Genomic DNA, 18132 nt, shown 5'->3' on the forward strand with positions numbered 1-18132 from the left:
ACTATTGGATGGGCAGTCAGTAGTTGAGGTCCTGTTTAAATGTGGGAACTGAGGCAGAGCACAAGTCTGGATCTCCCTCCCTTCTTCAGCTGTAAGGATTTAGGTTTATGCAGTGCAACACAATAATTCAGACCACTTTATCCAAGCACTTAAAGCCAAATATCCTGCCTGAGACCTGTGAAAACTTCAGTCTCCCTGCACCAATCTGGTGACCAGTTCATGCTGAAGTTCCCCTCATAGAAGGATGAAACATTGCCAACATGTATGTTCACAAATTTGGGCAGGAAAATTACCTGCTGGTTCATTCATTTGTCTCAGAATGGTGAGATGTGGATTCCTAGACTACATTACTCTTCTGGTGGGAAGGAGTGGGAGGCAAAACAAAACAGCTGTCAACCCCATATCTACACATTTTCCAGAAAAGTACATAGGCAAGGGCAAGCTAAATACACTCTCCACAAAGTCTCTTGAAAACACACATTTTTAGAGTAAATGTGAGGTTCACTGCCAGACAATTAGAGGCAAGAGATACATTGCAAGTTTTCAGTTGCAAAATTGCTTCAGCTGCAGTACAGATACAGCAATACTTGCTTTCAATAGTATTGTAGAAAATCCAGCAAATTCTGGAGTGTTTATTTGTGTCTGCAGAGATTCAAGACCTGTCTATCCTTACAGCAGACAAAACTATTTTTGGCATCTAGATATATATATTAAAAATTTAATTTAAGATACTGTTCCAGCAGTATTTCTAATAGATTATTTTATTACAGTATCTAAAATTTTTCTTTATTTACCTTCAGTCCTGAGTATTCAGACTTTTTTTTTTTTTAATTCTTGTGCTGCACATTATTTAATAAAGGGGAAGGAAAGAACTGGAATATAGTTACATGTTATTATATAAGGAACAATACTCAGCACAGGTTTTCTACTATATAGTTTCCCCCAAATGTTATATTTTGGGTCCTACTGTACCCAGAATAAAGATGGCTTGTTAATTGAAATGTATTTTCTTCTTGTTCTATTTCTAAACTAGGAATACAGACACATAAGAACCAACACAGATAAACACAAATTTGCAAATGCTTTATACATTTTAAAATGCAATTACTTTCCCGACAGCTTCTTTAATACATGATCAATGCAGAGCCAAGATCTGAGGAAATTGTTTGGTTTTTCATAACCACAGCAATCAATCAAAAAGTAGAATGAGATCTTTTAGCACTGATATTTCTGAGCAACGGTAAAAAAAATAAATTAAAAGATAATTCAGGTTTTCTAAACAGATATTTTTATCACACCATTCTCTTCAAACCTCAAACACACTTCTTTGTGAGCAGCAAACGCAGGAAGATTTGATTTCAAGAAGTGACTACTGAGACCAGTACCAATGCAGGTCACTTCATGACACTTTAAACTCTCTCTTCCTGCTAACTTAACAATTTTGGGCACAGACTGATCTTTATGCAGAATATAATGGAGCTGATAAAACTTTTCAGCCAGCCTTTATCTGACAATTGAAACTTCTCTCCCAGTCACACCAGCTGGCACTACAGACTGATGAGGTGTGTACGCTTCACGTCCATAACACCCCTGCCCACTCCTCCTGCCTTTCCCTCTACCAGGCAGAAAACGAGGGGCAGATGCTACAAAGGACCAAAAAGGTGATGGGTGGGGATATCTCAGCTTCCTCTAAAGCTGCTGCTAGGTGTGGAGAGGGGCCCTGCCCAGGGTAGGAGGCATTGGCAGGATAAAACAGCTTGCAGACTGCAGGAGAGGCTGAACTGTGCCTGGATTTCCCTGCCAAAGGGGGGAAATAGTGTCTCTGAGACAAAGGGATTGACAAAGCAGGACTAATCTATGCCTGGCTTTAAGTCACTTGGAGGTGGGTAAGAAGTGCTGTGTGTAGGAGTTGCTGTGCAGACACTATGGGACACGCCTCCATGCCTTAGGCATAGATGTTGGCTTTTGGTACTCTATCCTGAGAGTTTAAGAATATGTGTGATTAGATTGAAATGAGGCTTTAAATGTTATTCATTTTCAGAATAAACTGTTCAATTCATTTCTTCTATTTAATCTCAGAACTCTTTCTTCAACTCCCCCTTTTCCAAGAGAAAGTTAGTTCTGTAGTGTCAGACTGCCCTGGTCCCCAGAGCCAGACCAAATCCTGCCACTAGTGCTAGCAATAAAGCAATTAGGGAATCACAGCCCCAGGGAGGAATCACCTGAAATAAGAGAATTTTACCTTCTGTTTCTGTGGTGATGTTTGGTTTTACTTGACTAGCTTTTATGGTAGGGTTTACATTTTTTTGGCTGATGTATAATAAAACACTTTTACTGTGGCTGGCTTAATTTTCAAAGCTTTAAAAAAATCAATTTGTTCCTTTGCACTCAGTATATTGGAGCTGAAAACCATAATGTGCTATTACTTCAGGGTCACTGCTTAACTTCTGTTGACCCTTTCGCCCATGAATATTTCCTGGAGTTTATTGCTATAATCTATTTCCTGGACTATTTATGTATAAACTTACTTTTCTTGTTCTTTTCTTCCAAGTCTTTAAGAACAATGATTAATTTTAGGGCAATAGCAATTTGCTAAATACAAGAACACAAAATCCATGAAACAATTTTTATGAATATCTGGGTTCTCCACTCTGTACTAAAGAGATTTTGAGAGGATTATGACAGATATGGATGTTTCAGATGCCACAATGTACAACAGGGAAAGATAGAAACACAGTTCTTAGAGCTAATAGGACATATTAACAAATGTTATTCTGTCCTTTGGGCTAACTGAGTTAAGCACTTGCTATTGTATATCACAGCTTCTTTAACCAGGGGGAGGAAGACAAAGATGGTACCAAAATATTTTTTAAGCTTTTAGCAAAGTCTTTGAAAAACTGCTTGATTGATTTTTTTCTTTTATTGTTTTTTTGTTTGTTTTAACGGGGAGGTTTTTATGAGCTACTTAAAGTACTGTGAGTCAACTGGTGTTGTAACTGTCCAGGAAATGGCTGACCAGGGGAATTACACCTTTACAGCCAGGCATCAGCAGAGCTGAGATCAGCACATTACCCTGAGTATCTCTCTTGTTAAATGCTGGTATCTACATTCTTTGAGAGAGGTGCGTATTATTACAGTGTCTGCAAGACAACCAAGCAATAATCTTTCTGTTTGAGTATGTCTATATTCAACTAATTAATCTCTTATGTCATATTAAAAACATCTAACTCCTCATCAACAAGAAGTTGTTTTGTATAATACCCCACTCTGACTAGAAAAATAAATTTTTTTATATCAAAGCAATACATGTAATGGATAAGATGCCAGTGTTTCCTTCACTGTTGTCAACCAGTTTGGATGCTCTGTAGCAGTATTTCTTATGATCCTGGTATCTCTGTGTTTTACAGATTATGGCAATATAATGGTGCAACATTAGTCACACCAACGATTCTCACTCTACTTATCAAAGCAGCCCTTAGATAACTTCCAGATGAGACATGACAGTGGGTAATCCATTATCCTCTTTGCTGGTTCTTTTGTCTTCTGAACAAAGGATTTGATACAAATTGTTAAGCTGATTCCGACACGTAGCAGTTAGGACTAGCATTTTGAAAATATATTTTCCATACTTGAATGGAATGAATGAGCTTCTACTTGCTTTAGGGAGAGAGGGCAATGTGTGGAAACAGATGAATAATGAGCTGATTTAGTAGAGGAAAACTGCTGTAGGGAGAGATAATAGTAGGTAACAAATAAAAACCCCAAAGCAAGGAAGCTGAATACTACTTGAGGAAGATGGGGGAAAATGTTTCAATAACCTTGTTTTTTTGTGAGAATATCATAGAAGAAAAAAAAAAAAAAATAAGTCAAGACTTTCTCAGCTCATGACTTGCAGATGAGAGACCACAGGACACCTTGATTCTGAAGTGTGGGAATAGCACCATCTATTGCAGGGCTGTCCTGACCTTGTATCAGACCTCACAGCTGCCACTGCCTGGCACTCACAACAGCTTGGAAAGGTAAGGACAGGGTATTTTCTTGAATTAGGAGGGAGCAATCTGCTTTCCTAGTGACTTGGGAAAAGCCAGTGATAAGGCAGGAACTGAGCCCAATTCTTCCAAATAACAAGTTCATTCTATACCTTCTGACTCTTTCCTCTCCTACTATGAAGTGTCATCTGCTTGAGAACCTTGATAAATCAGGCTAATGAGCCCACTTATAACTATATCTTGCCAACTGGGATTAAAACACAACACTTTGAAAAACATTTGGACAAAGCAACTACTGTCAAACCTCAAAAAACAATTCACTTGAATGACAAAGAGTGTAAATCTCTGAAGTATATTTGACATAAACTTATTTACACAGCCTACAATTCATAACTTTCTTGCTTCAAAGCACCATTCTTCATGAGCAAAAAGAAAAATAAACAATGGGAAAAAAAGGCAGAAAGAAATGGATGATGGACTATAAAAAAAATAAGTTTATTTTTCAGAACATATTTTGACTTGTGAGACTGATTGACCTGCATCTTTTAGATACATTCCATTACATGTGGAAATTTACAGCTGCAAAAATACTTAATAAGATTACAATAAAATCCTGAGACTGTGTGCAAAGGTATTAGTTTTATAGACTTCTTTTATTACTGAAAGGAACATAAGGGAATTGTTTCTTTTGCATCATCTGCTTATTTGATATTGCTAAAGAGCTACTTGTTGCTAGCACAGCAGTGTGGTTTGAGGAGAAACTGAGTCATGACTTCATGAGTTAAACACATTTCAGTTAACATTAGTATGTATGATCTATCCTTAAAAGTTCACAAAGTGCTTCCAAATTTAAAATTTATTATCTTTTTTTCCTTTAGTTTGCTAGGATTCAAACACTGCCAGCTTTAGAGGCTATTTTCATTTTTAAAAAACTTTGGTCTACAATCTTCATATACACAGTATTCTTCTGTATGTAGGATTCATTTTGCACTAGAAATTCAAAAAATATATTATTGATGTTAGAAGAGCAACTCCCAGCTGCAGCTGCAAAACTCAGATCAGACTTCATGGTGAAACATAAAACTGAAATCTCAGAAAAATCTTATATTTACTGAGTAGATAGATAGATCTAACTTGTATGCTTCTACTACCTACTTATTTTTGAAATCCAACCTGAACTGGTGACATGACCATACTGTAAACATCTTTGCAGACTTGTTTATTCATTAATATGTGAATGAAATAGATGCAACAGACTGAAATTCTAACCAAGCATTAAAATAAATCCAGAAAATCATCCTCAAAAATAAGAACTCCTGTTGATTTGATGACATTTCACTTAATGGCATCTTACAAACACTAGTGGGAAAGTGATTTTCAGATCACATGAAATAAGACTGTTCAAAATGAATGTTAGGAGGCAGAGAAGTTGACAAAATACGTAGTACACAAAACATTCCTGAATCAAGTTTAAGATCACATTTTGACAATAATAACCTCAGCTTTCCACATGAGAAGGTATTCTGACCTGAAAAAGAATTCTTTATTCTTCTGAATAAAGAAGCATACCATGGTATAGGTTTTTCTGAAGATATCAACACCTTGCCATTGACAAAGGTTTAATATATTTACAGTTTATGTTTACTTAGACTTTTGTTCAAAAAATTTGTATTGAACTGGATAAATTTTCTGAGATTCACAAACTTTTCTGAGTTCTCCAGCATCCAAAAAGTTTGTTCTGTGATTTTGTGTTGGCAAAGCCATCTTGTTAGGCTTCACAGAGGGCAAAGTACTCCTGATTTATCAGAAGCATCTGACATAATTTTAAACTCCACAACAGATTAACAAGAAAATCAGAAGTTTTACTCTACCAAAAGGAAAAGTTTTAGGGTCTTAATTATGAAACTGGAAAGCACCTGATACAGCCCTGAATCACATTACCAGAATTTTTTTCCATACCTGCTTCAGTGATGTGGTTGATGAGAGGCATACTTGGCACATTAACATCTCCAGCTTCCATGGCTGGCTTTGCTTGGAGAAACTGCTGAACTGGTATCTATTTTGAGGATACTGACTAAGGTGAAAACTCCTTCCCTCCTCTTTTCAGATCTCTTCTCCTAAGTCTATTGCCTAGTCTATCTTGTCTAAGATAGCTCTTCATCCATTATGATAACTCAGTTTTTTCTTCCCCTGTTCTGTTCCCTCGTTCCAGTGCAAAATGAATCCTACTTACAGAAGACATACTGTGTATATGAAGATTGCAGACCTAAGTTTGGGGCTTTTTTAATGAAAATAGCATCTAAAGCCATGGCATAAAGTAAATCAGCAATGTTGGACATTTCCCAGCCTTTTCTCTGGGATTTAATGTATTCTTCAATAAACATTAATTAAATAGGCTTTCTCTAAGTGTTAACATTTTCAAGACTCTTAAATGGTAAGTATTAGCTGCAAATGCATCTTATCAAACTCCTTAATCTCTAGGTCCCTGCTAAGGTCTACATAAGGACCATATGTGACCTAGTACATCTGTCAGATTCATTACTGTTAATGAATGCAGGTTTTTACCCTGACCACCTTATCATCCTGCATCTTCCAATAGTATTTGAGACTTGTAGTTTCATGAAACAAAGCAGTGTAAGTAAGTTCATCCTGAAGTAAACATGGTAAGCGTGTTGAATTGTTGCAGTTGAGTTTAAAAGAGGATGTAATCATCTCTTTCCACTGTCTAGACATTTGAAAGGGTTGTCAGGACTACAGCTCCAGCTTACCAAGCATCTGCTTTTGCTCTGCAGGGAGAGCTAAATCTTTGAGATCAAAGTCTCACAATAAACACTTATTTGGGGTGGATTTCTGACATGAAAAATCATCAAGTAAGTGCTACCCTTCAGTGGACAGTTGCTTACCATTTCTCATTAGGCACGTAGCCAGGCTCCACAGTGAACGTAGAACCCAGAAAAAATCATATCTTAATGTTTATATAGTGGTTAAGGTGTTCAGGGATAGTTTGGACCAGTGTGCAGGGGTAAATTAGAGAGAAGAGAGAGGAGACAGCTCTTTTACTGGGGAGAGGGGTGGCAGCTCCCAGAGAGCAGAACTTACTGCCTGGCAGATGGGTAAAGCTACCTTTGACTAAATAATTCTAGTGTTTCTTGGAGACAGGAATCATTTCAGAAACCTTTTCAACCTGTGATAACCAAGAAAGGACCACTTCAAAAAAGATAAAAGGAGACATTCATCTGCTTTAGCATCAACTCCTCCTGGAGAGTTCTTCTCTTCTTAAAGATTTCTCTGGCAAATGAAGTATTTTCACAGTTGCTGAATTGAGGCAAACTTGCTAGGTTATGCTTTTCTTTGAAGATATATCCCTTCCTTAAGCTTGCTATCAGCACAAGTCAAAGTGGCATTTGGCACATGAGCTGTGCATTCCTACACACTGAATGTTGACAGTGCATTTTAAAATCCATCACAACACACAGGAAATATGCTAAGGTGAAACTAAGACAATGTAGCCTCTAAGTAATTGCATTTCTTATTTCTTCATTGCCAGATCAGCTCTGAACTGAATGCGATTCAGTTCAGTTCAATGGAAGCACTGTTAAAAAGAATGTTTCTGACACACTGCATTCCCTGCCTGCATCTGTGGTCAGTTTAACTGGCTGGTTCCCTGCTTGCCCACCTCAGTGTGGTCCTGGAATCTTTGTGCTGGGGATACTGGCACTCTTCTGAAGCAGGCTGCAGGATTTATGGTTCATCAGATATGACAGCTGTGCCTAGAGACATCAGCCCACATAGCAGGGAGGAAGCAAAAGCTCTGTGCTGCTTAGTCCTCATATTTAAGGGAGCCAGTTGTTCAGTAGTATTATTTCTTTCAAGTGTTGAATTGAAGAAAAAACATCATATCTGAGCTGCACTTTAGACATATTGCACAGTCTTGATGTCCATAATTGACCAAGCAGGGGCAGTCCAAGCAACAGAAATCTTCCTGGCCACAAAATGCTAGAGAAATCTGTGGTGTGGTTTCATGTGCAAGCAAATTTTGAAAGGTGAATGGGCAACAAGCTGCTGGATGGGCAGCAGTTTGTTATGCTCCTGGGGCCACTGCACAAAAATGTGGTAGCTGTTCTCAGCTCTTAACTCCCAAACTTTGGCTACTTGTTGCAGCTGTCCCTTTCCTCCACCCCCACAGACATCATTAACACCAGACATTGACCCTCTACAGGTCAGTGTCACAGCTACTCCTGTGTCAGTTGTCTCAGCTAAGCACTTGTTAAGATCATTCTAGCATTAAAGTTTGCCCAGGCTTCCTGAACTAAAACCTAATCCCAAGGCAATTACTTTTTCTAACACCAGTCCTAACCCCAGTCTGCCTTCCCCTGCTGTGCTCAGCAGCAGATTCCTTTCTTTGGTCTCAAATGATTAAAAACGTTAACTCTACTCACAACTGTATGGCCATAGTAATTGCTCAGGCCCTCCTACCGGCTCCAGATCATGAGTAAGAAAGGACTTAGTGAAGAATAGCTTGGCATGCTTCTGCAGATTCTAGTAAAGATTGCTTTCTTGGAAAATGTGGCCACTGAAAAGCTGTTTGAGGTTGATTTGGTTTTAATTGTAGCTCAAAATTTTTGTTCTTAATTTTCTTGACTACTTCAGTGACTACTGATACCACCATGCCCCATCAAGGAATGTTTCCATTCTGAATATTAAATATTATGAGCCACACAACCTTGGCCTAATGAGAACCAATGACTTGCTCTGCCACCATTCCCATTTTCCCTGTAGCCATCCATGAAAAAAGGCTTGGGTCCTGTGCATGTATGGTTCATCACACAAAAGTCTGCATCCATATATAAATAAGGTTTTCATCATAGCAATACAGAAATGTCATGGACAAAATTGGTTTTTTCTTCTCTCACTTTCATTTCCATGCTTTCCTTCTCTTCTGTATCCCCCTTTAGCCTCTTTCAGTTCTCCTATGGGTAGTCTGCTGACCAGTGCTATACTGAAATATTAACTTCTCTGTTAAACCTGGCCCTGCCACAAGCGTTCAGCAAATCTATTTCCTCCAATCCTGGCTCCATAGTTATCACTGTACCAGACATAAAGTCTAGTAAGGGTCACAACCACAGACTGTTCTGGAGTTGCAGGGATGGGGTGTGTGACCTGGAACTCCAAGGCCCTGATCTGGGATTTGCTGTCTTGTGGCTTTCAAAGTTGAGCAACCTCCTCGTAGCTCCCGATCACAAGCAAACAAAGGCACTGCTTGGTGCAGAATTGCTTTTGCCCGTGTCAGTGTTGTTGCAAAGGCAGATTCACTGAAATAATTAGCTTGAAGCATCCTGAGTTCAAATAACTAATCTTTAGCTGGGACTTTTTGGTTTCTCATCTGGAAGTATGTTCCATTTCAAAACCGATTCCATTCTTTCAAAATAACTTCAGAGTTCAAATAAATATCAGAACTGTTTTGGATTAAACTTTTTGTTTAACCTCAAACTCCATTATTTTTTCATCCTCCTTACTTGCTAAAATGTTCCTCTTTAATTTCTCCCTTCCTCAAATTTCCAGTGAACCATTTTATCAGCGTGTGAGATGAGACTGAATTCTGCTTTCCACATCACAAAGTTCACTCCATGAATCTGAACTCTCTTTACCCCAAAAGAAAGTCTCCCTAACCATAGTGGCACAGGCGAAAGGCAGTGCATGTGGGAGGATTCAGTCCTGCTGTCCTAGAGATAAGCAGAAAGCTCTGCTGAACAAAGCTGCACTGGCATTAACCACACAGCTCTTAGAGCCACTCTATGGACAGGTTCTAATTAGGCACAATTATGCAAACTCATGTATTTGCCTATAGCACCTCGCAGAGAGTTACAGGGAATCCAGCAGAAGCCTACTGAATGTGACTTAACCAGAAAGGAAACCTCAGTGCTCTTCCTAGAAAATAAAGCTGAGTGGTGAGACTCAAAACTCCCAGCCAGAGGAAAAGGGAAAGAAGCAAAGGCTTGTTTAAAAGTGCGGTGCAGCTTCTCTGGAAAGTTGCTGTATCTCCCTATTTAACAAGGAAGCTGCTTCTCTGCCTCATGCTTAACATCTGAGTTTTGCAGTGCCCTTAGTGATTCAACTAAAATGCTGTGCTCCTCCTTTGAACTGGCAAAATCAAAGGCAGCTGCCAGCTGGGCAGCACTCTTAAGTTCACAGCTCTAACACCTCCTTTTGACAATACTAAGCCTAATGCCGCAGCCAAATTCCCAATAGCTACACAAATCACCTTCTTGAGCCCTAACCAGCATAGAGCTCCAAAGGGAGGGAGGTGAATCTCAGTGGCAAACTCACCCCAGGGATTAAAGGCCATGTGCAGCTTCAATATGTGATACTTACAACATCAAGCTGTGGACTACTGCTCCATAAGGGTCCCATAATCCATCATGTCCCTGTGTGGACTACCCCTGGCAGATCAAGTATTATTTATGGCTCCAAAATTAATTATCTTTTTCTCTCTGCAGTTGGGAAAGTGGGTTATTTGATAGACACCACTCAGTTACAGAAGAAAATACTGATAGTTATAGTCAGTCTATTAATACACAGACACAATCCTTTGCAGAATAACAGCAAATTCAAGTTCACAAACGGGAAAAGTCTGTTTTTTTCTTGGAAGAGAATAAAAATATATTCTCCCCTCTCTCAGGAATGCTGCAATTATCCCTACCAGTTTCTTTATCCCAAATTAAGCAGAGATATCCTCCCCTGACTCCTCAAATGCAAAAGCAGTTATTTTTCCAGGCTAGCACTGGAGTGCAATTGAGAGGTGCCTCTCTTATATCTATCAAAGCAGAATAGCTAGCAACATGTTGAAAAAGACATAGAAAAGAAAGGTTAAAAACTCTGTCTCTCAGACCCAGTTATGCAATAAGGCCAGAAATAGTGTAGGTTGAAAAGACTAGGTTGATACAAAAAAAAACCCAAAAAAATCAAAAAAATAACAATTTTTTTAAAGGCAGCAGATTCTTAAGTGAAGGCAGGCACTTGCAAACACAATAACAGTAGAACACAATGAACAGAGAGAATGTTCCCACCCTTTTTTCCTGAGTGATTGATGTTGTAAACAGGGATGGATTACACAGGAAGAGAGATTATAGTGCCTATTCTTGACTGGTCAAAGTGGAAGTGTTCTCTTTGATTGCAATGGAACCACTGCTGTTTATGCCACTGCAAGATATATCCCTAAGAGAGGTGAGATAATGTGCAAGGATGGTGACAGTATAAAAGCACATAAGAGTAATGAAAACTTATCACAGGCACCGTGTTCCAAGTAAGAACAACTCATCACATCAGACAGCCTTCAGGAAGTTCTTCTTTCAGTTTTACTTATACTTTATAAGTAACAACAAATGCATAAACTTTTGTGCTATGAATGTCTTTCCAGCAATGACATTGTCGTTAACCACTACAAGATTTACTTTTAACTTTCACCTCAGGCTTTTTCTCAGTGTAATAAAAAGTCTTGCCTGTACTTTTACACACAATTACACCAAGATGAGCCATGCTTCAATTATGTTTTGTAGTACAAGAAGCACAATGCATACAGCCATCTTTGGAAGATGCAGTTTGCTTTTTTCTGTGGAGAACAGGACATGTTGAATGTTGTCATTCTGTGCTAACCTTGCAGCAGGCACACTGCAAAACTGTCCCACAACTACACAGAACACAGAAAAATAGGACTGTGGGATCTAGTATATTGCTGACACTTTTATGTGTAACTGCATGCTTCAGCTGTCTATTGGTAATCCTTCCCTTTCTTTAGCATGCAGTTTTTGTAGTATATCTATAATTTAAATCTGAAACTATAGGACTGAGAAAGAAAGAACAAATAAAAAATAGTATTTGTCCTCTATGCTATACATAAGGAGCTTGAAGAATTATTATTTATTTTAGTAACATGTAAACTTTTATCTTAAATCACTCAAATCTTTTGTATTTTAAGATTTACTATAACTTTATAATAACCTCATCTCTATTACTATTTTTAAAAAGGACAAAGAAAGATGAAAACAGATTATGAATGTTTTACAGAACTTATTGTTCTTATTCTCAGCTAATAGTTTTGCAGAAAAACTGCTGAAAGAGTGGTCAGCCCTTCTTTAAGACTATCTCTATACCCCTTCCAGTAAAGGCCAAAAGCTCAGCAGCAACTTCAGTAAAACTTTGGGTAAACTGAGCAACCTGACCAACTGTCAAGGAAAAGAGTATTCCAATGGCATGAAGAAACCTCTGTCTTACATTTTGTTTAAGCAGCAGCAATAGCTTTAATACTAACGACCAAGGTAGTAATGCTCCCTGAATCCCCACAGATTTCCACAAGGCCAGGATTTCATTCCTGATCCATAAAATCTCCACAGTTATTTTCTCTTATATAGATAATATAGAGTCTCTTTTCTGCAGTTTTTTAGCAATACTTGGACTGCTTTTTGCTTTGTTTTGTCTAAGGGTATGAGCAAGAAGCTCAAAACTAGAAAGGCCCACTATAAACTCAAATATAAACCTTATTGATAATATTCTCCAGTATCATATTTCAATATACATTGAAAAGATTTTGAAAAGTTCTGCTTATACTTCAAACATACTTCCTAAACCACGGGTGTTATGCTTTGATTTACACATAAACACATCAATGATTAAAGAGCAAGCCACTTACAATGGACCTGATGAATTCTTAATCTCAGGAGCAGCGGTAAATTAAAGAAAAACGCCGTCTTGTTACCGGCTGTTCTTTTGTGATTAAGTATTAGTTATCTGCTATGTTTGACATTCCGTAGACCTATTTATTTGATTAATTTAATTGTCGTCCTAATTAATTTAATTATTTGGTAGCAAGCGCTGAGGGGCGGGTGCATTCATGGCTCTCGACATGTCGCTCAGCTGATTACCAGCTCCACAGTTTGCTGAGCTGGTAAAAAGCCGCCGCCCGGTCCCCGGTGCCCCTTTCGCTTGTCTGGGTTTGATTGATGTGCCCTCTGCTCGCTTCTGTCTCCGCGCCGCCGTTCGCAGATTAATGTAGGGGATAGGATTGTTCACGGTGCGTTTCATCAAGCATGTAGATAATTTTTTTTTTTTTTTTTTTGCAGGGAAGAACCCTCCCAGTCACTGCACTTTTGAAGTGATGAGTGTTCATAAACAACTCTTTGGTTTGCGAAGAGAAATAGAAAATAAAAGGGAGGGGTGGAGGGATGTGTGTGTGTGTGTGTGAAGGGATGCTGCTTTACCCGAACACACAGGGAAATTCTGGAGTAGAGAAGGAGCGGGGAACAGGATTTAGGGGGTTTGGGCGCTATTGCAGCTGTCATCCGCGAAACTGGAGCACGTTTGCACAGCAACTTTTGAACAAGCGGGCGGCCTCGGGCCGGGCTCTGCCCGTCCGGCGGGGCTGCGCGGGCCCGGGGGTCTGCGTGCCGCCCTCACCGGGAGCGGAGGCTGCCGGCGCTCCGGCAGAGATCCGCCGCCCGGGAGCCGTGCCGGGGCCAGGTTCCGAGGTCAGGGGCCCGGCCCGAAGAACCCCCGGGACCGCCGAGCGGAGCGCGGCCCCGCGGCAGCGCGGCCACGGACGGGGAGGCCCCGGCGCCTGCGCCCCACCGCGCTCTGCGGCGGGGGCGGGGGGCAGAGCGGGGGGGCGGCCGGGACCGGCGTGAAGGGAGAGAGCGAGGGGGCGGCCGGGACCCGCCTGAGGGGAGCCCCCGGAGCCAGGGACAGCGGGACCGGCCTGGGGGGAGCCCCCCGAGCGAGGGGCTGCCGGGACCGGCCTCGGGCGAGCTCCCCGAGCGAGGGGCTGCCGGGACCGGCCTCGGGCGAGCCCCCTGGCCGCACTTGCGCGGGTGCGCTGCGGGCCGGGGGAGCGCCCGCCCCACGCCGCTGCCCTCGGCCCCGCAGCAGCGCCGCCGGCCGCGGAAACCGCCCCGAAAGAGAGAGAACTTGTTCGTCCGTCCCCGCCTGCCTCCCCGCCGCCCGCGCATCCTCTCCCGCGGCGCATCTGCCCGCCCTCCGGGTCCCGCTCCCCCCGTACTCGGGGCCGGTCCGCCGGCTCCGGCTGGAACGTTTCCCCGCTCGTTTCCCCCGGAGCGCTTTAGTCGGCAGCGGTACACCGAGGAGAGGCTCCGTGCCTCAGGCACCCTGCCTCAGCCTGCGGGGGAAGGGAGCTGGGTGGGGGCAAGCCAGGAAGGGAGGATCTCAGTGGCTCTCCTAAAATCTATCAGCAGGCTGCGAGGAGGGAAGAGTTTGGCACTTCGCAGCGAGGCTGGGCTTGTTTTCCCTAGCGGTGATGCCGCTGGACTGAGAGCGGCGCGGCCGCGCGAGTTAGGGGGACGGAGCCCCCCCATCACCTCCTTCCAGCGCCCCCAGCCCCGGTCCAGCGGCTCCAGCCCCAGCGGCTCGTCCTGCCGCCCCACTGCATGAGCGCTGCTCCGAGCTCAGCGCGGCTCGGCGCCTGCTAGCGCTGCTCTCCGCCCCCCGGACCTCCCCACCGCCGACGAGGAGCGGCGCGCACCCCGCACCCGGAGAGTTGTCTCGGCAGGCTCCGTGCTATGGCGAGGCTGCGGAGGAGCAAACTAGCCGCTGGATTTCTATTACTTTTCCAGTGCCTGAGCGAGCGCTGCCAGCTCGCCGGCGGGGAGACGCCGAGGCAGAGCCGCGGTAAGCGAGGCCGGTACCTGCCGGGCGGGGCCGGCCCGGGTTCTGCGCGGAGCCCGGGGCAGCGCGGCCGGGGCGGGGTCGGGCCGGGGCCGGGGCCGGGGTCTGGGGCCGGGCCGCCTCCGCAGCCCCCGCCGTGTGGGCTCTGCCGGCCGCTCCACGGGCCGCGGACCCGGAGAGGGCAAACGCCGTTCCGGGCTGGCTCCCCTCCTCCCGAGAGAGGCCCGGGGTCCCGGCTTCTCATCCTTCCCTACCCCGGCTTCTCCGGAAAGAGCTCTCTCTATGACTTCATTTCTTATTTTAAAGAGAATTGGAGACTTTCCTCGTTTAATGAATCTACCCCGCCATCACTGGGAGCCGGTGTTGTTCCCCTTCGCGGGGTCCCCGGAGCTCCTTCCCATCCATGAGAGCCGGGAAGGGAGGGACGAGCCCCCGGGAGCGGCGCCCCGAAGCGTCCCCTGCCGCGCCGGGGCCCCGCCGCTCTCCGGCAGCGAGCGTGCAGGGATGGCAAAGTTTCCCTGCAGATCCTGCCTGGGAGAGCTAGCGGGCACTCTCCTCCCCCGCGGAAGTCAGCAGCTTGCAGCCTTCCCTGGAAACTGGGCGTTGAGAGAAGAAGGATAAAGGAAGAAGCCCCAGGGGCCGTGGGACCTGTTCGTTCGGAGCGAGAGGCTCTGCTGACTTAAGTTTGCTTGTGAAGTGTCGGGGTGCTGTTGTCAGTCCTGCTCCGAGACACCTGTTAATGCGTGACACACGGCACCTGTAGTGCTTTCTCTGGGCCACTGTTTCCCCCAGCATGGGGTTTCCTTTTGATCGCTAAAGCCTTCTGTATCCTGCATTCCTGTGCTGTGGAGGGGAAAGCTGCTAAAGGAAATCTCGGCATATTTGCGGATAGTGAGAAAAGTCGTGGGGTTTGTGTGGCAGGGGACCTTTCTGCAGCAGATTCCGGCTCTCAGGTGTTTTCAAAAGCTGTGCCTGTGTATTCGAAATACCAGCTAGATTGTTATCAGATGGAACACGCCCACCGGCTTCCCTGCTGCAGCAGAACTGCCCCTTCTTCCTTTCCTTAAAGGTTTGATACAAGTGTGAAAAGTTTTGTGGTCGCTGTGTAACTGACCCGAACAACAGAGACTGGGTAGTTTTTTTAAATGTCCGGTGAGATTATGCGCTAGACAGAGCGGGAGTTTCCCGGGCTGGGGCCCACCACTGGGTTTTGGAATTGCTAAACGGCGGGGTAGCTCAGCAGGTTGCCGGGGCTCACATGTCGCTTGGGGCCAAAGGGAAAAGCCAGCAGAGTTTTCATGTACTGCTGCAAACCCCATGTTGCTACACTCTTGGCTGTAGGCAACAAATATTGGTATTTGTTAATGTTAGTTATAAGGGGAAAAATGTGTAGTGGTGATATTAGAAAGATAATTGCAATCTTGTGTGGCAGTGGACTGAACTCACAAAGTTTATTATCTTCCAGCCAGTGTGTCCAGACAATAAGATATTGGTGCTGACTAAATGAAGTATAATTTGTCAGTGGGCATAAAAATACCACACATCCCTGATTTAGGCTATTAGGTTGTAGTAGTCATCAATGTCTGTACCAGGAGGTGTTAAATAGAAGGTTTACCAATGGATTCATAAATCTTTAATAATGTCGTGTGTCTTACTGAATGTGATATGAAGTAAAAAGGAGTTTAAAATGAAGTAAATATTCTTTTGGTATGCAGTACATTCTGAAGAAAATATAGCAAGTAGTGGTTTTCTTCAAGTAGCAAGATGTGCAAGGGCAGTCTGAAGTCAGTTTTGACATTTAGTTGTTTATACCTTTGGCATCTTTTCCGCAGTTCTTGATTTAAAAATCCATAGTATGACACTAATAATTAAATGTAATTTTCAAAACCAGAGTTTTATTTCCTCGTTTGTTTGTAATACTGCAGCTGTTGGGGGGGTGAGGGGGGGGAGGGGGAAGGCAATGATAGGCTGTATCTTATCAGTGAGAAGATGAAAAATATGTGAAGCCAAAAATTCAACTTCAGGTTTTGTGAGTCAAAATGAAAATTGTGATGTTTTGAAGTTTTACTTTATTTAGCACCTGCTGTATTCCTTTGGAAAATTCAGATAAAACCTTTAAAGAGTAAGTATTTGAGGTAGCTTCAAATTCTTAAGGGAATTCTGTTTTTACCTTTTGGTCAAATGCTCAATAACAAACACCTTACTGAAAATGAATGGAATAACAGTATCCAGAAATGGAAAGGTGTAATAAGCCCTGGCAGAGCTGTAACCAGGGAGGGTTCAGAGGATGCTACGGAAGGGATATTCTCTGATTTCAACAGGGATGGGAAAAGATACAAACGTGGTTTTTTGCCAGCTCGTTAGAATTATCTTGCCGCAGAAAATCAAGTCGGACCAATTCAAGTGAAATAATTTTCCAGGCATGCCGGAGCTTACCTGGCTGCCCCCGGGGGTTTCCTACACCCGGGCTTTTGTGCCGGGGTGCGAGGCTGCGCTGGCCGGAGCGGGGCTGGCCCCGCCAGAGGGCGCAGCGGCGGCCGCGCACGGCCGGGCGCCCTTCCCGCATCCCTCCCTCCATCCATGCCTCCCTCCATCCATCCATGCATGCCTCCATCCATCCATGCCTCCCTCCATCCATCCATGCATGCCTCCCTCCATCCATGCATGCCTCCCTCCATCCATGCATGCCTCCCTCCATCCATGCATGCCTCCCTCCATCCATGCATGCCTCCCTCCATCCATGCATGCCTCCCTCCATCCATCCATGCCTCCCTCCATCCATCCATGCCTCCCTCCATCCATCCATGCCTCCCTCCATCCATCCATCCATCCATCCATGCCTCCCTCCATCCCTCCATCCATGCATCCCTCCATCCATGCATCCATCCATCCCTCCCTCCCTCCATCCGCCCCTGGGCCCAGCGCAGAACTTCCCTTTTGCTGACAAAGATGCTAAAAATCCAGGACTGAGGTTCCTAAACCCGAGGTTTGTGTGTATGTGTGTTTCACAGTAGCCAAACTGAATATGACATGGATTAAGTGAAGTGAAACAGACAGTGTCTTGAAAGCTCTCAAAACAATTAAGGCTTCCAGTTGTGTAAGTGAGGGCTCACTGTTGAAGTGCTGCCACAAAGTCTTGAAAGTGTTACATTCTTTTGTAAATGTCATCAGTCAGAATTAGGAAGCTGTTATTGTAACTTTTATGTTCCAGAATCCTGATAAAATTTATATTCATTGGACTATTGCTGTCTCCAGACATCAGCATTCAGAGGGGGAGTAAAATTATTTTTATAGGATAAACTGCTATTAAGGAGTGTTTATATAGGATTTATCTACTGCTGAAATAGTAACATTTTGTGTATTGCCTGAGTTTTACTCTGTTAAAAAAAAAATCCATAACTGAGATCAAACTTTCATCATTCTACTGTAGGACTTTTGGCTTTTATCTTAGAAGTATCAAAAGAAATACAAG

The 18132-nt window shown here is 43.4% G+C and overlaps 1 protein-coding gene across 1 annotated transcript in view; it reads left to right on the forward strand.

Moving 5' to 3' along the window:
* Positions 1-13830: 13830 nt before the first annotated feature.
* Positions 13831-18132, forward strand: part of PLXDC2 (plexin domain containing 2) — a 242195-nt gene continuing 237893 nt past the window's right edge. Inside the window, exon 1 of the mRNA XM_056483768.1 lies at positions 13831-14663. Within this exon, the coding sequence (XP_056339743.1) occupies positions 14555-14663 (109 nt within the window). The 5' untranslated portion in view covers positions 13831-14554. The remainder of the gene's footprint in view (positions 14664-18132) is intronic.

Source organism: Oenanthe melanoleuca, chromosome 2, assembly GCF_029582105.1.
Source record: "Oenanthe melanoleuca isolate GR-GAL-2019-014 chromosome 2, OMel1.0, whole genome shotgun sequence".
Lineage (NCBI taxonomy): Eukaryota > Metazoa > Chordata > Aves > Passeriformes > Muscicapidae > Oenanthe > Oenanthe melanoleuca.